Here is a 22,166-nt window from a genome sequence, read left to right as displayed (position 1 = left end):
GAGTACTCCGCGTACCATAATGTAGATAAGAATCTCAATTTGTTAGTTTTGAGTATGTGGTAGAAAGAAATGTCGTTGGATCCAACTTAGAAATGGAGTTCTTAAATAGGTCTGTTGGTATTCATATTATAGAGAGGAAATTAGAAGTCTTCATGCTTCCTATGGTTAATTTCTTCTTGCAGGATTCTCTTTTTATGCATATACAGTAAATTTCTGGTATTCAATCGAGAAAGTATTTATAGTCCACTGTAAAAATGTTTAATTGGCAAGAATAACTTTATTCATTATCTCTAGGAGCTAAAATCTTCATGTCCTACTGTGAAATATTTTAGAGTTATAAAATTTCATAGACTCAGTGCTTGAAATCTTAGTAGTACCCCACTTTACCCAAGGAGCTTTTACTGTGGCCTAATTTAGGATCTGTTGGTCATAGCCCAGAGCAGTGTAATAGGGGCTACCCTGTATCTAGACTGGGTCTTTCAGTGGAGTAAGAGATTAGTCTAGATCTTGTACTCTTTAAGCAAATATGTAGATCACCTTAGTATTAATTTCTTAATCTTGATATAAATAATAACTAATGTTCAACGATTTTATACTCCTTTCCAAAGTGACATGCTGAGAAAATACGTTTTGTATTTTGTATTGTACACAATCTATTTTACAAATAGATTTTGGACTATTCTTTTCTATAAGTCTTTAAAATATAAGTGATGTTCATGCTTTGTTTGGAGTCCTAATCGGAGGTTAGTAAGCTTATTGCCATGTTAAAAACATTTTAATTATGTTGCTTCAAAACTCTGATTACTGTTTTCTTAAACAAAGCAGTTAGACTTTTTGTGTCTTCAAAATTAAGTACAATTGCCCTCATACATTCCCAGTGGGAATGTAAAACAGTACATCTGCTTTGGAAAAGTTTGACAGTTTCTTAAAAGTTAAGTGTAGAATTAGCATCCGGTCCAGCAATTCTGCTCCTTAGTATAAACTCAAGAGAATTAAAAACATAAGTCCACACAAACACTTTTACATAGATGTTCATAGCAGCATTTCCATAATAGCCAAAAAATGGAAACAATCCAGATTTCTGTCAACTAATGAATGGATAAATAAAATGTAGCATACACACACAATGGAATATTATTTGTCAAAGAAAGGGATGAACCTTGAAACATGATAAGTGAAAGAAGCTAATCATAAAAGGTCAGATATCATGTGATTCCATTGTTATGAAATGTTCAGAATAGACAAATCCACAGAGACAGAAAGTAGTCTAGTGGATGTCAGGGGCTGAGGGAGGGGAAATGTGGAGGGACTGCTAATGGGTATAGGGTTTCATTGTGGGGTGATTAAAATGTCCTGAAATTAGATCATGATGATGGTTGTACAATTCTGTGAATACTCTTAAATCCACTGACTAGTGTACGTTAAAAGGGTAAGTTTTATTGTTTGTGATTTATATTTTAGTAAAACTGTATAAAATTAAATATAATTGTGTATGGGACAAAATAGTTCTTACAGCATATGTTTTATTTCATTCTTTAAATTTAAAAATCCCAAATTTTCTCTTGCTTTAGAGAAACAACTCTTTTCCTGATGAAAATAACATTGCAAGGCTTCAGGAGGAGCTCATTGCTGTGAAACTGAGAGAAGCAGAAGCTATTATGGGATTGAAAGAACTGAGACAACAGGTCAAGGATTTAGAGGAACACTGGCAGGTATATCAGTATACTTTGCGCGCTTTTAAAAAGCAGGTGAAGCCTAAATGTTTAATTTGTATGAGTTTGAAGTGCTGATGATCATCATTAGGATTTGAGTTTAAAGTGAGACTCTTTAAATGCAAAAATATGAAGGCATTTATAAATTGAAAGAACCTTTAAGCTGTTTCTTCCTTTTTAATTCATATAATTAAAAAGATAAAATAGAGATCAACTCAAGTTGTTGTTATTGTACCATTGTGATTTATGTAACTTCTTCTAATGAAGAGAAAAGAAAATTTTCCTTATATAGGACATTTTTCTGTTGATATTAAATCCATTGGTCAGTATGAAACAGCAGGATGACACCAATATAAATTTGTCTATACATTTGTAAACTGTTTTGAAAATTGGTTGTTTCACAAAATCAGGCATTTATATGCCCACAGATTTTTTCACATATGAGGAAAAGTGCTGATAAGGAACCAAAAAACAGAATCTAGAAGCAGGAGAGGAAAATAAAAAACACTATATATCATTTCAGATTAGTGACTTTGGTTTGAATTTTGGGGTAGGGTTACCTCTAGCAAAGATTGAAATTAGTCCTTGATATTGCCACAACATTTTTCTTTTTTCCCAGAAGTATCAGGCAGCAATAAACTGTAAATTAAAAACAAAACCGATGCTTCACCATGGATACTTTGAGAACATTTCTAATATTCCTTAATTCATGAATGGCCCCGTTTTTTCTTTTCTTGGGATTTCATTAAAAATTTGGAAATCTGTCATAATAAATTTAGGGTGAAAATTGTGTTCTATACAATGATCCACAGTATAAACAGATTTGAACTATATCTGAGCTTGTATTTCAGGTCTGCCACTTACTGGCTATATTGACCTTTCTGAAGTTACTTAATCATCATTTCCATTTTCTGACCTGTATAATGAAGATAATAGTACATAACTATTAAAGTTTTCTGGGGATTAAATAAAATAATGTATATATAGTGCTAAATATAGTACTGGACATGAAATAAGTTCCAGGAAAGTTAGCTCTTATTTTGATACTGGGAATATTTGTTGCAATATAATTTTTTCTGTCTTTTAGCGCCACTTAGCTCGTACTACTGGGAGATGGAAAGACCCACCTAAGAAAAATGCTGTAAATGAGTTACAGGATGAACTGATGACCATTCGACTTAGAGAAGCTGAAACTCAGGCAGAAATAAGAGAAATTAAACAAAGGATGATGGAAATGGAAACACAGGTATGATGGGAAAGCCCAGTACCTTTAAAAAATGGCCATTAGCGTGGGACACCTGAGTAGCTCCATTGGTTAAACTTTGGACTCTTGATTTTGGCTCAGGTCATGACCTTAGGAGTACAGGTGTGGAGCCTTCTTAAGATTCTCCGCCCCCCCCCCCCCCCCCCTTAAAAAAAAACATCATGAGCAGGTCAAAATCTATGCACAGGTTATATCATCTCTAGAATAGGTGTAGAATAGATATAAAAGATGGATATATGAAACTGTCTAGACTATAATTTCCTAGCCCAAATGAAAACCGCTAAAAATTGTAGTCTTTGATATCAGAGATTTTAATGTTTTCTTTGACCCAATCGGCAAAGTTTAAGCACGTCATAAAACTGTATTTAACTTGTTGCCTTATTGCACAAGTTGAGAGGAAATATTCATGTAGAGCAAAATTTCTCAACCTTGATTCTTAAGATTTTGAACCAGGTAATTCTTTATTTGGGGGACTGGCCTATGCATTGTAGGGTGTTTACCAGTATCGCTGTCCTCTACCCACTAGATCCAATTTCACTGTACTCCCCACCCCAGGTTGTGATGACCAAAAGCATCTCCACACATTGCCAAATGTCCTTAGGGGACATAATTGCCCCTGGTTGAGAATAACTGGCGTAGAATATAATGTGAATGATGCTTCCGTATGTGTAATGTGGTGACTCTGAGCAGTTAATTCCAAATTTATACTTCTTTTTTCTCAAGTCTCCCCTTTCTGTAATAAATTCTATCTTAAATATACTTGATTTAAGATCTGCAAAATTCTTTTAATGGAACTCACTTGCGTTATAAAGTACATTTAATTTTTATGTGGTACATTTGTGTGGACCATATTCTTTCTGTATTCTCTGTAATGTTAGTTGGTTTTCTAAGTACTTAGTCAGTAGGGGGCATAGTTAACTCACGTATCATTCTGTATACCTATAGGTAAAATTGTCTGAACTTGAATATGGTCACACGAATCTGTAAATCCTTTAGGTTAAACAATATACCTTGTTTTACACTGTTCAAAGTTATTTTCTTGTATTTTTCATTATAATTAAAAATAACAGTAAAATTTTGAAAAGTAGAAATCTAGCTTCTGGGACACCTGGATGGCTCAGTGGTTGAGCATCTGTGTGCCTTTGGCTTATGGCATGATCCTGGGGTCCTGGGGTTGATTCCCACATTGGGCTTCCTGCATGGCGCCTGCTTCTCCCTCTGCCTGGGTCTCTGCCTCTCTGTGTCTCTCATGAATAAATGAATAAAATCTGAAAAAAAAAAAAAAGAAATCTAGCTTTTGTATTGGGAAGTTTTATTTCATAAAAGATTTTTATCTCCTTGTACACACATTAAAGATGCAATACAGCCTTTAAGCCTATATTCAGGGTTTTTATCGTTCTTTTTTTTTTTTAAAGACTTTATCTAATTTGAGAGAGAGATCATGAGAGCACACAAGCAGGGGGAGAGGGAAAGGGGAGAAGCAGGCCTCCCACCAAGCAGGGAGCCCAAGGCAGGCTCAATCCCAGGACCCAGGGGTCATGACCTGAGCAGAAGGCAAACTCTTAAATGACGGAGCCACCCAGGCACCCCTAGGTTTTATTTCAAAGTGGTGAACGAATCAAATTCACAAACATCGTTTTGAGAACTTTTGAATACAAACCACCGTCCAGCCATTAGAAAACTTAGCACATGGGAATCAGGCATGCACAAAATACATTTATTATAATTCACTATATTACATGATGGTTGTTAAATAATCATTTCACACTATATGTAAATCAAGTCATTATTCTGTATACCTTAGACTTACACAGCACTATATATATCAATTATATCTCAATAAAATTGGAAAATGTATAATTTTGAAATTTGGTAATTAAAGAGTTCAATAGAAATTGCTATGGAAAATAGGAGGGGAAAATAAATTCCAACTAGAAAGTTTAGGGAAAAGCTTGAACAATTTGTACTTTGAATTGTACCTAAGAGTGATTTTGAATGGATTTTGCTGGAAGAGGAATGGCATAAGGCACTTTTTCCTAAATGCCAGTGCTCGAACTAGTGATGGTCCATACAGAGCATCCAGATTAAGAGATTTGTCCTTGTTGATACATGTAGTTTCAATTCCTTAATTTTAGAAAATTTTAGTGCCTTTTAGAAAATGCCGAGGAAGTACATCTTAGTTTATTGAACCACACTCTTCTTTCTGTGTGCCAGTTTTTGCTATTACAGATAGTGCTGTTCTGAACATTCTTGCACATATTTCCTAGTGGATAGCTCTAAGAGTTTCTTCAGGACAGAGTTTTTTTTTTTTTTTTTTTTTAATACCATAAACCTCTTTGGCAGTCTGGAGCCTCTGGACTCTTTCTCAAAAATAATGGTTTTTTAATGCATAAAGTAAAATACATAGGACTGCAAAGCAAACTAGTTATATTGAGGTACAGTTGTCAATATACAGGTACAGAGATGTACACAACGCATTCACATGGCTGGATTCAGGTTTTTAATATTTTGGATTTTTTTGTACCTAAGTTAAAATGTACAATTTTTCTTTTGGGAGAGGCTTTTACTAGTTTCAATAGAAAGGTTATAAAAAGCTCATGGAATTAATTGGATTGTATTTTATCTTTTTTTGTTATAGTTTATAAAATACTATCTAAGATTTGAATTACTTGTCACTTCAGTATTTACTGGAATCCATTCCTTTAAACAGTGTTATCTTTTTGTTTTGTTTTGTGTGAATAGTAACTATCAATCCTACTTACTGAAAAGTTACAAGTCTTTTCAGGTTTTCTGTTTTTTTGTCTTGAGTCTGGTTTGGTAAGTTAATATTTCCCTTCCATTTCATCTAAATTTTCAAATTTATCACTTAGAGTTGTTCAGAGTAGTTTTTAAAGAAATATCCTTTCTTTCTACTGGATCAATATTGGTCTCTTTTTTCATTTCTAATAGTGTTTATTTGTGCCTGTGTATTTTCTTGGAAAGACACAGAAGTTGACCATATTTTTTAGAAACTTGCCATTTTTAATATTTCTAAAGACTGGGGGCAAAAAAAAAAAAAAGACTGGGGGCAGCCCGGGTGGCTCAGCTGTTTAGAGCCTGCCTTCGGCCCAGGGCATGATCCTGGAGTCCCAGGATCGAGTCCCATGTCGGGCTCCCTGCATGGAGCCTGCTTCTCCCTCTGCCTGTGTCTCTGCCTCTCTCTCTCTGTGTCTCTCTCATGAATAAATAAATAAAATCTTAAAAAAATATATATTTCGAAAGACTGGGTTTTTAGTTTTTTTGGTCCTCCATGTTAATACCATTGTTTTCTGTATAATTTAGTTCTATTCCTTATATTCTTTTATTATATGTTGCTTGGGTTTCATCTTTTTCCCCTTTGTTTGTACTCCTATTATGTTTTCTTTTATTTCCAGAAGTATAGATTAGTAGTTTATGTCATTATGTTAACTAACTTGCTTTGTGGTCACAGAATGTGGTCTGTAGAGTCTTATATTAGATCAAACTTCTTAATTATTTAATGTATCTTAAATATATTTAATGTATTGTTTGTATTTTCTATATCCTTCCTAGTTTTTGTGTGTGTCACCTTATCTTTGAAATACTAACTAGTAGATATTTTCTGTTGTGATTATGGATTTGTTTATTTCTCCTCAGAATAATAATTTTTTTTGGCTTAAAATATTCTGAGCCTCTTTTAGAAGGACATACAAATATATAATTGTTATTTCTTTTGTGGTAAAATGAATCTCACTATATACTAATCCTCTTTATCCTTCATGATGCATTTTGATTTAGTCTGTTCATCTTAACATAGTTATTTAAGCTGTTTGTTGTTTAGCATTTGCCTTAATATATCTTTTCCATCCTTTAAATTCCAACCTATTTATTATATTCTGATGAACTTCATATAGGTATGTATTTTTAAAAATCCAGTCTGAAAAAAAAAAAAAAAATCCAGTCTGACAAATGATCATACAACTCTGTGAATATATACAAAACCACTGAAGTATAGGTACACTTTAGGTGAATTTTATGATGTGGACATCCCAATAAAGCTATAAAAATGCAGTCTCGGTCTCTTTTAGCTGTCATGTGTAGTACATGTTTGATGATTCAGTTTGGATTAATATTTATCAGCTTGCTGCCTATCCTCTCTTTGTTCCATTATCTGTATTTTTTTTCTTCTTTTTTCTACTTTCTCTTGGGTTTTGGGCATTTATTATAATTACGTTTTATCTCCACAATTTTCTTTATTTATACTCCGTACATTTTTTTTCTTTTTTACTAGTTTCTTTAGGTTTTTCAATATACATCTAACCAGAGCTTGTCTTCAAATAATATTGTACCTTTCACATGTAATAAGGACCTTTCAACAGTATATTCCCAGTTCTTCCCCCTTTCTTTGTGCTATTGTTCTCATATATTTTACATATAGTCAACCATGTCATGTGCTACTAATTTTGCTTTAATCATTACCTTTCAGAAAAATTTTTAAAAATTTTAACATTTTCCCTTCAATTATTGCATTTTGGCATTTTATTTTTTTGTATAGATTTGCGTTTCTGTCTGGTGGCATATTCCTATTGCTTAAAGAACTTCCTTTAACATTTTTGTACTGCTGGTTAGCTGGCAGTACTTTTATTTCTTTGGGAAAGTATTTCTTCAATTTTAAAATGCATATTTGCTGGATATTGTATTTGGAGTTGTTTCTTGTTTTTCTTCAATGGTGTAAGTTATTCTTCTTGTCAGAAACCATGCAAGCCAGAATTCTGGTTTTTTCATCTGCATGTAATGTGTTTGACCCTCTGGTTACCCTTAAGGTTATCTCTTGTTTTTAGGAGCTTAAAGATGAAATGACTTGTTTTTTGTTTTGTTGTTTTCTGTTTTTTGTTTTTTTTTTTTTTGCTTTGTTTTTATCCTGAGTTTCTTGGCCCTATGTATTTGTGCCTGTCATGAAACTTGAAAAATTCTTGGTTATTCTTTCTTCAAATATTTCTTCTGCCCTATCCATACTCTTTTCTCCTTCTGGGATTCCCATTACACATATGTTAGATTATTTTATATTAATGGTAACTCTTGGATGATCTGTTCTTTTTTTCCCCCTCATTATTTGTTCTTTTTGCATTTCAGTATCTATTGACTTAAATATTTATATTGACTTATCATTAAGTTCACTGATTCTTCCACTCTGTGAGTAGTCTAATGAGCCATTGAAGGCATTCTTCACATCTACTACTGTGTTTTTTCATTTCTAGCATTTCCATTTGATTCTTTTAGTTTTTATTTCTCTGCTGATAGTAATTATGTGATCTTGCATGCTTTTCACTTTTTTCTTAGAGCCTTTAGCATATTAATCACAGTTATTATAAGTTCCCTGTCAGGCAATTTTAATATCTGTGTCATATGTGAGGCTAATTCTGTTGATTACTTTGTCTCTTGGTAGTGTTTTGTTTTTTCTTATCTTTTCCTATGCTTTGTAATTTTTTGTTGAAAACTGAATATCTTGTGTAGGACAATAGACTTAGGTAAGTAGTTTTTATGCCTGGAAATGGGCATACCTTTTCCTCTGCTAGGCCTTTAATGTGGGGGATTTGAGTTAATACAGTCAGGAGTTGGGCTGGGTTTGAGGTTTGTTGTTTCTGTGGTTACCCTCATTGCACCACAGGCTTCAAATTCCTCTAGCATGATCTTATTTTTAGAATGGGGGCTGGTTTGCCAGAGGGTTTTCTTAGTGTCTTTAGGTCTTCCATTTGCACAGCACTTCAGAGATTCAGTATTCAGAAGTGTTCCACTATTACTTTTTACAGGAAGTTGGAGGGGCAGAAGTGTTGCCCATTTTTCTAATAAAGCCTTAATCTTAGGTTGCATAGTGTCCCTGGATCTAGAGTGTTTGACTTTCTTGGTGCTCCTGCCCTACCACCAGCTATAGTCCTAGGTCCACAATATCGTCCTGTCCCTTCCTCACATGTAGTGGTTTCTCCAGTGCTCTAAGGGCAATAGTGTTTTTTGCCCCATTTCAAGCTTATGTTCCCTAGAGGAGACAAGCAAGGTTTAATGCTCCTTTCGCATTGGCTGTTATTCTCCTCCCTCAAGCCTGCGCAATGGAGATCTCTTTTTCAAGACTCTCATCTGTCTTTTTTGTGTGGTCCATGAAGAAAAAGTGTGTAAGAGCTTGTGAACTTTCCTGCTCCCTTAGGCTCCACACTCTCTAGCCAGTCAACACTTGGTCTCTACCAATTTGATTATATTCTGGCTGAATTATTCTTAACAGCTTTGGCTTCATCTGTCTTGTCTGTCCTTATATTTTAGGGATAGTTAATTGCCTTGTGACCTCACCTCTCTGATTTCAAGAGAAGTCATGAATTTAGATTTTGGCTTGCCCTTTTTTTTTTTTTTTTTTTTTAATTGAAAGAGTGAGAATAATGTTCTTTCTATTCTACAACCACATCAGGAATCCAAACTCTTTATTATAATGTATTTTAAATTGTTTTCTTTTTTTATTCCCTTTTTTCTATTTTTCCCTCCCTTTTTATTGGATTAATTTAGATGATGTTTCTTTTTCTGCTACTGGTTTGACTTTTATAATTCCTTTTCTGTTAGCGTTTGTTACCTATGTAATAAAAAATAAAAAATGCTCACCTGACTGAACAAAGTTTGATGTTGATAATTATCCCCATCTTCCTTCGAAGTTATGTAAGGGCCTTGGAAGATCTTCATGTGCTCTTCTTTCATTTTCCAATCTTATATCTTACTGTTATTGTACATCTTTTTTATATCTCCAAATTACGAGACATTATTGCTTTGTGGAGTCAGTGCTTATTTGGATTTGTCTGCCTGTTTGCTGAGTTTTTGCTCTTTAACAGTTTTCTTTCCGATTTCAATCATGAGTTGTAAAGTCTCACTTTCTTAACAGTAAATATACTTTTTTTTCTCACTTTTATATGATAGTTTATTTGAATACACTAAAGTAGGATGAAATTTAGTTTTTAAAGCACTACAGAGTTTTCCTGTTGCAATGTCTATTGCATATTTCACCTTCCCTTTTCACAGATCCTCAGTTTTGCCCTTGATTTGCATCTTCGTTAGCATTGTTTTGTTAAAGTGTGTCTTAGTGAGGGTTTATTTGTATTTATCCTGTTTGGGACTAGTTGTGCTTCCCAAAATGTAGATTCTTACATATATCTTTATCAGTTGTAAAAACTGTCAACTATAGTCAACTCTTAGACAATCATATCTTACCTTTTTCTTTGTTTTCTGTTTTATCGTGAAACCCCCCCATTGGGTGTATTTTGTAACTCCTTACTCTCTTCTATGTTTTCTGACCTCTTCTGGAACACTTTTTTTTTTTTTCAGTGTAGCTAATCACCTACTTAACCCTTTAATTTTTAAACATTATTGGCCACATTAACTTCTAGAAATTGTATTTGATTATTTTTCAGATTTTCTAAATGTGGGGTTTTTAAAAGATATTTATTCATTTGAGAGAAAGAGAGAGAGAGAGAGAGCATGCATGCATGAGTTGGGGAGGAGCAGAAGGAGAGGGACAACTGACTGAGGCCCCTGGTGCAGGGCTCCATCCCACAACCCTGAGTTTATGAAGTGAAACGAAATCAAGAATTGGAAGCTTAACCAATGAGCTACCCAGGCGCCCCCAAATTTGCTAAATGTTTTTTGATAATTAGTTGTTCTTTGCTTAGGTTTTTGCTCTCTCTTTTTATGCCTAATAATTTTAAATATACTGTTTCATATAAATCCTTACATGATTATTTTCCAACTAGAGTTTTTAAAAAATCTATTCTTTTGTCCTGTTGTCTACAATTTCTCACTCATTGTCAATTTTCAGTTTTGCTTATGTGTGGAGTTTTATAATTTTGGGTCATAGACTTGTATTGAGGGGTGGGAGGAAGAGTTCTCTCTGTGAGAATTCTTTGAAGCTTATGTTGAAGGTATGTCCTTCTGAAGTATTTAGTGGTAGGAAAGAAGACAGTAAAAAGAAGTTGTGGAACATTTTGAATCTAAGCACTAAGTACTTGAGTACTAAGAAGTTCATTATTTTGTAGACAGGAAGATGAATAAAACTAAAGATGAAGAAACTCAGAAGTGGTAGAAAGTTTTGGACCTTAAGTCTATTCTATGATGCAGATTTTTAAAAATCAAGGCAGGGTTCTTTTTATTGAATGAGGTAGAATAGTTATAATAAAGGTAACAACCCAGAATTTATTAAGTATCTGTTTAATTTCAGACATTATATGAGACTCCTTTCATAAACTTTTCTCATATGATTCTTAAAACACAGCCTTTAAAGTCAAGTAGTAGTTTCTGTGCTTATACCAGTGTACTGAAATTTGTTGGGATTAGATAAGTTTAGCAAGGTTGAAAAACTGTAAAATGAGGAGCCAGATTTTCATCTTTGGTTATAAAATCCCTACTGTTTCTTTCAGACCCCTAATAGAATATTTTGGGGTTAAGAGAAACAGGCTACGTGAAACCTACATGGGGAAACTACCTCATGTCAGCCAATTTAAGGCCTATATATATATTTTTAGCATGTTCTATAATTGTAACACATTAAATAGCTAGCATTCATTGAGTTCTTTCTATATATTAAGCTCTGTTCATGTGATCTCTCATTTAATACTGAAGACAATCAAATGCGAAATAGGAAGTATTTTTATATACATTTTTCAAATGAGGAAATAGACTCAAATATTATAACTGGTTTGCCTAATCATCAGATAAAACGTCAGAATTCAAAACCAATTCATGCTCCATAAAAAGACTGTTCTGTATGTTAGAGGAATATAGAACTGCCTATGACAAATTTCATGACACCAAGGATTTTACAGTTCAGTATATGGTGATGGTACTTTTCAATCCGTCTGTGCTTTCTTTTGGAAACTGGAAACATTCTGTGTAAACATTCTTAAAGTTTGTAGATACGTATTGTATAAACAGAAAATTAGGAAGAGTTTGTAATATAGACCTTAAGTATTCTTTTGGATGACTTGATTTTTAAGCCTGTTTTATAACTTTTTTTTTAGTATTGAACAATTAAATAAAAAATAGTAAATATAAAAAATTCAACTGTAACTAATATCATTTTATAAAATAGGGAGATAGAAATTTGTAGGTTTTTTGGAGTCTTTAGTGTCTGAGTATTTACATTTTTAATTATTAGAATCAGATCAATAGTAACCATCTTCGAAGAGCAGAACAAGAGGTGATCAGTCTACACGAGAAGGTGCAGTATCTTTCAGCACAGAACAAAGGACTGCTTACTCAATTAAGTGAAGCAAAACGCAAACAAGCAGAGATTGAATGCAAGGTAAATATATCAGCTACCTATTGTTTTTGTCAATGTAATAATGCCTTTTTGTTTTGTCTCTTCATTATTTAAAACCAAATAAAACCAAAAAGAGCTAGTTTTTTTCCCCCCACTTTTCCTGAACTGGGTTTAGTGGTTGCTTTCAGACAGGGTTAGCTCATCTTGCTGTGAGGTGGATTTCAGGCAGGAAACCTCATTTTCACCCACTTGGTTAAATGCCAGTGTAGGAAATTAAGTTAAACAAGTAGTTGAAAATTGCTATCTTTCTGCAATTTTTCTTTTGACTTGTAACCCTTTAAAAGAAAAGCTTTTAAAATTGCAACCAAAAATATAGGTGATTTAGAGAGGTGTGTGAAGTGTTTGGATTTATAAAGCATCGAAAAGTATTTGAATGCAAGTAAATTTTTTTAAAAATCAATTTACAGTACAACAGTGGTGAGAGAGTAAGGGGGATAAGGAGTGGGGTGGGATGAGGAGGGAGGTGGAAGGAGAGTGTTAGAGAAAGAAATAACTGAAGAGATGACTATGGTCTGAGCATTAGAGTAGATTACTGAGGAGTAGTTACGGGATTTTAAAAATAAACTAGATATCCATCTTTTCATGATAGGACAGCAGGAATGATGCTCTTTAAAGATTCCAGCCTTATTATTCTATGATAAGAAATAAGACTTTCAATGGTACATATGAAGCTGTAATTCCATCAACTTGTTCTGGTGTCATTAAAAACCAAGAATGAAGCTTGAGTGGTTTATCAGTGTCACTGAAATCCAGAGATGAAATTACATCCTAATAAATATGCATGGATGTTGCAGTTTACACTGACAGAAATCTGTAGGCAGTACTGAAATTTGTACTAACTTAAAATTAGTCCCTTTAGAAGGATATGACTAATTTAAAAATAAAATTATGTGACATGAGGTTATATCAGTTTGATTTGCCCTTCTAATATGTGACTGAATTTTCATGATGTCATATTGTCTGTGCTGATTTATTTTTAACAAAGAGCTAAACTTAGTCTTTTTTCATTATTGGTGTAAGTTTTCCTTAAACATAGGTTGTTCACACTGTTACTGGATTTAATATTCCTTCTCAAATGCTTTAGCACCTTTTAAGCAAAGTGTTCTTTGGAAATAATCTATGGGATTTGCTGATAAAAAATATATATTCTTTTGAATTTAACTAATGGACTCAGATTCCGAATTTTAGAAAATTTTAAGAACCATTATGAACTTTTATTTAATTTTTAGAAGTTCATTAATAATTCTGTGAAATATGTTATAGATGCTGACTTTGATATCTCCCCGTATTTACCCTTTGTATTGATTTATTCAATATTTTATAATACCTTTTGCAGATTTTGAGAATGACCAGTGTGTTCATTGTTACCGTAGCACCTAGTACATTGTAATTAAGTATTTTACCTTGTTACACTTGAACAGTTCAGGAACAAACCCTAACTTTTTCAAGGAAGTTAGTCCTTCAATTATAGAAACTCTGATTCGTTTTCATTCAGATATTTTTAAAGATTTTATTTATTTGAGAGAGCACGAGTTGGGAGAAGGGGCAGAGGGAGAGGGAGAAGCAGACTCTACTAAGCAGAGAGGCCAACTCAGGGCTTTATCCCAGGACCCTGGGATCCTGACCTGAGCCAAAGGCAGGTATTTAACTGAGCCACCAAGAGCCCCTCATTGAGTTTTATATTATTATAGTATAATTTGTTGATAAGTAATTATTAAATTTCATTTTATTTTTAGTTCATTTATTTTTCATTATCAGGATATTGTTTTTAATATTAATGTTATTTCCCCCTCTATTACTGAATTTGAATGTTTCCACTTAAAGGTGAAAATAGTGTAAGTCTGTCATCTCCAATATGAAAATTCAAAACACTGAAGCCCAAGCGTTTTTCATAAATTTCACACAAATTCATTTGAATGGCCATTTATAGTTTTTATTTTATCCCACTTTGTATAGATATTTATACTTTATGGTTTCTTTGTGTTTAGCATTGAACATAGTATTTCATTATGGATGCTGCCACTGGATCATATTAATGTATGGTTTATGTACCTTATTATTTTTCTAAAATCTAAAAATTCTGAAATTCCATGACATACCTAGCCCCCAAGATTTTAGTAATGAGATTGTGGAATTTTCTATATAAATCTAAGTTTGAAGATTATAGAAAGATTTTATATTCTCTGGTTCTATATATATATATGGATATACCAACATAGATCTCTATATATCCATGAGAAAAGATATATTAATTCATATATAAATTTGTAAAATTGTATGATAAGTGATTTTAAGTGAAGAAAATAAAAATATTATACTTTGATTATAATACTGTGCATATATGGAATAATGACAGGAAGGGAGCTTGAAGAAAAGAAATCTGGTGCTTATATGTAATATAAACTTAAATACCTTAATACATACACATTTTTTCATAATGCTTTGATTTTTTGAGTGTAAATGAAAGCATTGCTCACGCTCTTTCCCCTTTTATCTCATTCTCTTCCTGACTCTACCACATACCCCTTCTTTTATTTTTTGCTAGGTAACTGCTTTTATTATTTTCTGATACATCTTTTCAGAGTTTCTTTTAGGCAAATACTATAGAGTAAAAGTACATAATTTTTCTTTTCATTTTCTTACATGAAAGTTAACATACTGTATGTTCTTCTCTTTGCTTTTTTTGTCACTATGTTTTTATGTCACCATGTTTTGTAGAACTTTCAATATCAGTGTTTCAAGAGTCTTCTCATTAGTTTCTAAGGTACATTGTTTTCCATTGCATGGATGTACTTTAATATACTTAGTAACTGGGTCGTTGTTGATGGGAATATAGATTTTCCCAGTGTTTTGCTGCCATAAGCAGTGTAGTGACTGACCTTGTACATGTATAATTTCAGACACATTGAGTTATATCCACATTCCTATGGAGGTATATCTACACATTCCTGTAGATTTTTTGGTTAGTGGGTAAATACATTTGTACTTTCATGAAATTTTGTTAGATTACACTCCTTAGGATTGTACCGTTTTGTACTCTGACCAAGCGGACATGATAGTAGTACCTGTTTCTCCATTATGTTACTTACAAAGCATAGAGCCAAACCTTTTCATTTTAAATAGATATAACTTGCATATTTTAGGACAGTGATTCTCAAGTAGGGATGGTAGGAGATGAGATTATGAGACTTCAAAGAATAATGGCATCTATTTACATATTCGTCAAATACTTAGGCAGCCCTTATTTCTCAGTCTTAGAGGTTCTAGGGATTCAGTAGTGAAGAAGATGAGCACAACGTTTAGTGAGACAGGAAGTAAAAAATACATAACATCATTCCTAATGATGTACTATAAAGTGGGAGGTAAGGGGAAGTGGTGGTGAAGATGGAATGCCAGGTGGTGATTGTGAAAGCTGAGAGACATGAAGAATAGGAAAGAAGCAGACATATGAAGAGCCAGGGGAAGATCCTTGCAAGAAAAGGGTCACAGAATTTAAGATCCAAAAGCGGGAAAGAAGTTGGTTGTTGAGTCTTCTATAAGGTGAGAAGCTAGGGGTGCCTGAGTGGCTCAGTGGGTTAAACGTCTGCCTTTGGCTCAAGTCATGATCCCCGAGTCCTGGGATAAAGCCCCATGTCAGGCTCCCTATTCAGCAGGGAGCTTGCTTCTCCCTCTCCCTCTGCCTCTCTCCCCTGCTCATGCTCTCTATTGCTCACAGTCTCTCATAGATAGATAGATTAGATAGATAGATAGATAGATAGATAGATAGATAGATAGATAGATAGATAGATAATCAATCTTTTAAAAAATAAAGAAAAGCTAATAAAATAAAACCATGGAAGTAGGTTGGAACTCCATTTCTTGCCATGTAAAATTTTAGAGTCCATACTAATTAATTTGGGTTTACTCAATGAGAGGCCACTGAAAGGTTTTAGGCAGGAAAACTATGATTTTTTTTTTTTCTGTTTTGTTGTATTTGCTTCAGTTTTTTTTTTTTACTTTTGAAATATTTTTATGTTTACAGAAAAGTACCAAAAACAGTACAGAGAGTTACCATATACCTTTTAATCAGCTTCCCCTAAAGTTAACATCTTACATAACCACGATATATTTTTCAGTACTAAGAAATGAATAATGATACAGTATTATTACTAAACTATAGACTTTATTTAGATTTCCCCATTATGTCTCTGTCTCCTCCAATCTGTGACAGTTTCTTAATGTTTTCTTATCTTTCCTTACCTTGATTATTAAAGAATACTGGTCAAGTATTTTGTAAAATATCCTTCAGTTTAGGATTGTCCGTTTTCTCATGACTGGACTGAGATAATGTATTTTATGAAAGAGTACAGAGTTGAAGTGTCCTTCACAACATATCATGTTAGAAGACATATATTAATATATCGTATGGTTAGTGCTGTTAACCTTCATCATTTAAGTTGATGTCTGCTTTCTCGAACACTACAGAGCTTTTTTCCTCTGCTACTCTTCTTTACAAGCAAGTTATTAAGTCCAGCCCATAGTCCAACAGCAGGCAGGGCTGTTAAGTTATACCTCCTCAAGTAAAGAATATCAAAGAATTTATGGATGCATATTAAAACCACCACAGTAATTAATAAATATTTGGGGGGAACTATTTTGAGGCCGTGCAAATATCTGTAAAGTTTCAGCAATTACTTTTAGCATTTATTAAGGGATATTGCTTATAGCAATTAATGTAATTATTTTTTAAAAGAACACATATACCACTGGAGATAGGTTTGAGGTGGGGTTGGAGAGAGATTTGATATGAGATCATCAGGAAATCGTACAAGACAGAGGTGCTAGCTTGGGCTTAGATATTAGCATTTAAATAAAGAGAAGTAGATAAATGCACAGTCTGTTTTTGTAGAGAACCAACAAGACTTGGTGATTAGATTGGAGAAGGAGAAGATTAGGGGAAGTTTTTTTTTTTAACTTGATTAACATAATTTTGTATGATTTATAATATATACATTTGTAAGTATTATGAATTTATATAATTCAGTTTATATATATTTATATAAATAATACAGTTTTACTTGATATAATTTTTACACACTGTTAATTGTATAAAATTAGTAGAGTATAAATGTATTAGTTATCTATTACTATTTTTAAAATTACCTCTAAAACTTAGTGGCTTAAAATAACAATAAGCACCAATATTCTAGAGTTTCCATGGGTCAGAAATTGAGGAGCAGCTTATCCAAATGGTTCTGACTTAGAATCTCTAAGGAGGCTGCAGTCTTCCAGTGGCTTAACTGGAGCTAAAGGATAAGGTGTTTTAGGTGGCTCACAGGCTGAAAGTTGGTGCTGGGACTGTTGGAGACATTACTGCCCTCAAGGGGATTTCTCTTAGTAAAAGATTTAGACAAGTACGCACACAAGCACAATGCAATATGAGTAGTGCTATGATTGAGGAGGTATACAGGGCATTATAATGGGAGTTTAGTGTTAGGGTAATGGTTCAAGAATGGCTAACTGAGGAGTGATTAAAGCATTAAGACTATGTAGGAGTTAAGGAATAACAATAGAGCTCACTGAAGAAAGGGAATAGCATGTGTGAAAAGTAAAATGAGAAGGAACAAGAGGTTGCTTGAACTAAAAAGTTCATTGTAGCTAGAGGTAAGTGTCATAAGGAATATTGGTAAGATACAAGGCTAGAGAAGTGAATAAGGAGTAAAATCATATAGAATCTAGTTTATCAGTATATAAGGACCTGAGTCATTATCTCAAGATCTGTGGAGTGCCATAAAGTGTTTAAAATAAGGGAGTGACAAAATGAGATTTGAATTTTATGAAATATAGACACAGTGGTGTGCTGGTGCCAGCCAGGAAAGGCTTATAAGAACCAGTTGTTAAATTTTCAGGAATTCTGTGACTCGCTTATTAAAACAGCCATATTAACAATTAAGTTATATAGCATAATTAAATTATGGTAGAACAAAAATAATAAATACTCAAACTTCATCATTTCCTACTTAGTTTTTACATTTTACCACTATCTGTGCTTTCGAAGTTATTTATATCTCTTGTATGGTGGAAATAACGATATAATAGTTTTCTACTGCACATTTTTTCCCAACTCAGTGTTCAGTAACGTATGTTGGTACCTTGAAAGGAGCCATTTACATTGTAAAGGAGGATTTACATCATATTAGTTGTCAAACTATAAATCAGGGCTGGATTTATTATTTTGTAAATTATCTAGACCAAATGTTGGGAGACTGTAGCTCATAGCCCAAATCTGTTTGGTTGCATGTTTTTGGAAATGAAGTTTTATTGGAATACAGCCTTGCCTATGTATTTATATATTGTCCACCTTCACACTGCATTGATGCTAGGTAGAATAGTTGTGATACATGGTATGGCCCACAAATCTAACATATTTACTACCTGGCCCTTTAAGGAAAAGCTTTTGACTCCTGTGCTAGATTTTTAAATGCAGGTTAAAGTTTAAAAAGGGTTGTTTCTTCGACCTACACATTATGAATAACACAGAATTTTTAAGGAAATTTTCTTTCAGTGTTTGATTACTATTGCCAGAATCAACAAAAAAAACTCTCTCTCACATTAACAAATGTGTGAAATTCTAACATAAGTCTTCTTTGTTTCACTTTTCATCTTCTAACAAAAATACTTAACGTTTATATCAAAACTTCACTTACTACTTTTTCAACCATCGATGGCTTATGGATACAGTAGTTTAGAAAAAAATCAGTGAAGGCATTCTGTGAGAATATTGTGACTATACAGAATTGGCAATGAGTATTTTTTATCTTATTATCTGAATGTTCTGTATATCCTATGTATCAGTTTATATTTAAAAATATAATAAGCTTATGCTTGAACACGTATGTGTATACACATACACCCCCTCCAGGAGAAAGCTGATTGTTAGACATTTACTAGCACAGCAGTGGGTATACATGTGGCCATATGCAAATTGGCAAAATATTTAAAGAAGTATTTGCTTAACGTCAAGCAGCAATATCGTATCTGAGATACAAAAATAAATATGAATTTTTATTTGAAAGTTTATTACACTTCTAAATTTGGTATTAGAAATTTTGGTATTATAGTACTGTCAGGTGCTAAATTTCTCCTAAGATCACCATGCTATACATTTTTTATATGAATAATTGCTAACTTTCAACTGAAGTTAATGGAGGAGAAAAATATTTTTGCATGCCTACTTTGACATTTTCTTCACATTTTGTTATTTCTGGATCAGTATTATTTGTCATAAATATTGTTGAATAGTTTGGGGGTTTTTCTTAGTGAAATTTTGAGGTGGTAGAGTTAAGTGCTATGCTTTTCCTAGGAAGTTTAGAATTATAATATAATTTTTATTTTCTTTTGTATATTGTAAATACTCATTAACATTTATTGCTTCAGAAAGAATATAATTTTAAAATATTATCTAGCTAATATACTCTCTCAGTATCCATAGTCTCTGTTAATCTGTTGTCCTAGCTATTTCAGTGTTTGAAAGGTCTCGATATTTGTTCTTGCATAAAAAGTGAGCAGCTTTCATTGTCACCAGTGATTTGAATTGTTTTAAATAAGTTCATTTTTAATTTTAGCTTTTTATGCAATATTTATTTATATGAATGCTGTTTATTAATGCTTAAAGATGGAATCCTATATATTCAGTCTTCATTTTATATCAAGTTCAGGAAATAATGGCACTTTTTCCTCTCATTTAATCATAGATCTATTTGTTATTTTTTAAATTTGAAGCAGGTTTTATTTTGACTTATTGCATGGTTTATTTTTGGTTTATTTTGTTTGCTGCCCTAGAACAAAGAAGAAGTGATGGCTGTGAGACTCCGGGAAGCAGATAGCATTGCTGCTGTGGCTGAATTACAGCAGCACATTGCTGAGCTGGAAATCCAGGTACCATATGAAAATAATAAAGTACACATAAAAATAATGCAGTAGTTTCTCTTTCCTTCTGCACCTGAAAAGTGATTTATATCTTCCTCCTAATGACTGTGATTCTATTTTCAACACATACTCATTTCCAAGTCCTTTTTTTTATTGTGGTAAAATACATACAGCATAAAATTGACCATTTTAAAGTTTACAGTTCTGTGACATTCAAATTGATGTAAAAGTCTCCAGAACTCCTTTCATCTTGCAAAAATGAAAGTCTGCTTCTTGAGTATCACCTCATGCCCATCTTCCCGAACCACTGGAAACCACCATTCCACTTTTTATCTCTGAATTAGACTACTTCTAGTTACCTCATATAAGTAAAATGATATGGTATTTGTCTTTTTTTTTTTTTTTAAGATTTATTTATTCATTTTAAAGAAAGAGAGTGCACAAGGAGTGGGGAGGGGCAGAGGGAGAGAGAGAGAGGGGAAGCTGACTCCCCTGACCCACCAACCAACCACGGGACTCAGTCCCAGGACCCTGAGATCATGACCTGAGCCAGGATCAAGAGTTGGCCCCCTGATTGAGCCACCCAGGTGCCCTAGTATTTGTCTTTTTATGACTGGCTCTTTTCACTTAGCGTAATGTCATCAAGGTTTACCCATGTTGTAATATGCGAAAAAATTTCCTTCCTTTTTGACTGAATAATATTCCATATTATATATATACACCACTTTTGGTTAATTTATCCATAGGTAAATACTTCGGCTGCTTCCGCATTTTGGCTATTGTGAATAATGCTGCTCTGAACATAGTTGTGCAAATCTCTTTGAATCCCTGCTTTCATTTCTTTGGGATTTACCCAGAAGTGGGATTGATAGATCATGTGGTAATTCTGTGTTTAATTATTTGAGGAATTGCTGTACTATTTTTCACAGCAGCTACACCATTTTACATTCTTGCTAGCCAATACACAAGAGCTTTTATTTCTCCACATCCTCACCAACAATTGTTAATTTCCTGGGGTTTTTGATTGTTGATTGTTTTTCTATAGTAGTCATCATAGTCAGTCTGAAGTGGTAGCTCATTTGGGTTTTGATTAGCATTTCACTAATGGTTAGTGATGTTGACCATCTTTTCATTTGCTTACTTGCTGTTTGTATGTCTTCTTTAAAGAAAAGTCTATGTGACTTCTTTGCTTAGTTTTTAATCAGGTTGTTGTTGAGTTGTAGAATCTTCTTATATATTCTTGGTGTCAGTCCCTTATCAGATAGATAGTTGGCAAATAGTTTTTTTCCTTTTGGCGGGTTGCCTTTTTGTTTTTGTTTTGTTTTTTGATGCATGAAAGGTTTATTTTGTTTATATTATTTTATTTAAATTCAATTTGTCAGCATATAGTAAAACACCCAGTGCTCATCCCATCAAGTGCTCTCATTGATGCATGAAAGTTTTTATTTTTGTTGAAGTCCAACTTACCTCTTTTCCTTTTGTTGCCTCTACTCTAAGTCCATTTTTGAGTGATAGTTTACCATATTTGTACATTGCCAAAGCAATTTTCAAAAAATTCAAAATTAACCATTTTGTTGTTATATGTCCTATTTCTTATTGTACAACACAAAGTAGTAAATTTGGGGGCATCCCGAGTGGCTCAGCAGTTTAGCACCGCCTTCAGCCCAGGGTGTGATCTTGGAGACCCACGACTGAGTCCAATGTCAGTCCCTGCATGTCAGTCCCTGCATGGAGCCTGCTTTTCCCTCTGCCTGTGTCTCTGCCTCTCCCTCCCTCTCTCTCTCTCTCTCTCTCTCTCTTATGAATAAATAAATAAATAAAATCTTTAATAAAGTAGTAAATTTCTAATATGGGAAAAACATTATGTTTGAAATCTTATTTCTTTCAAAATGTCTCATATTCTATTCCAAGCCATAATACAGTTTTTGTTGCAACATCT

General features: G+C 33.3%; 1 protein-coding gene across 10 annotated transcripts in view; it reads left to right on the top strand.

Annotated features, from left to right (window-relative positions):
* The window catches only part of EVI5 (ecotropic viral integration site 5), a 193,283-nt gene that overhangs the window by 114,175 nt on the left and 56,942 nt on the right, over positions 1-22,166 (top strand). For 9 of the 10 annotated variants that reach the window (XM_077905439.1, XM_077905436.1, XM_077905437.1 and 6 more), the window contains 4 exons: positions 1,572-1,712; positions 2,800-2,958; positions 12,155-12,301; positions 20,141-20,236. In XM_077905439.1, coding sequence (XP_077761565.1) covers positions 1,572-1,712; positions 2,800-2,958; positions 12,155-12,301; positions 20,141-20,236 — 543 coding nt within the window. The remainder of the gene's footprint in view (positions 1-1,571; positions 1,713-2,799; positions 2,959-12,154; positions 12,302-20,140; positions 20,237-22,166) is intronic. The other variant, XM_077905441.1, reaches the window with a different exon arrangement.

The sequence above is a fragment of the Canis aureus genome, chromosome 8 (genome assembly GCF_053574225.1).
Source record: "Canis aureus isolate CA01 chromosome 8, VMU_Caureus_v.1.0, whole genome shotgun sequence".
Taxonomy (NCBI): domain Eukaryota; kingdom Metazoa; phylum Chordata; class Mammalia; order Carnivora; family Canidae; genus Canis; species Canis aureus.
Note: the sequence above shows the minus strand (reverse complement) of the source record. Positions and strands in the feature narration are given on the sequence as shown.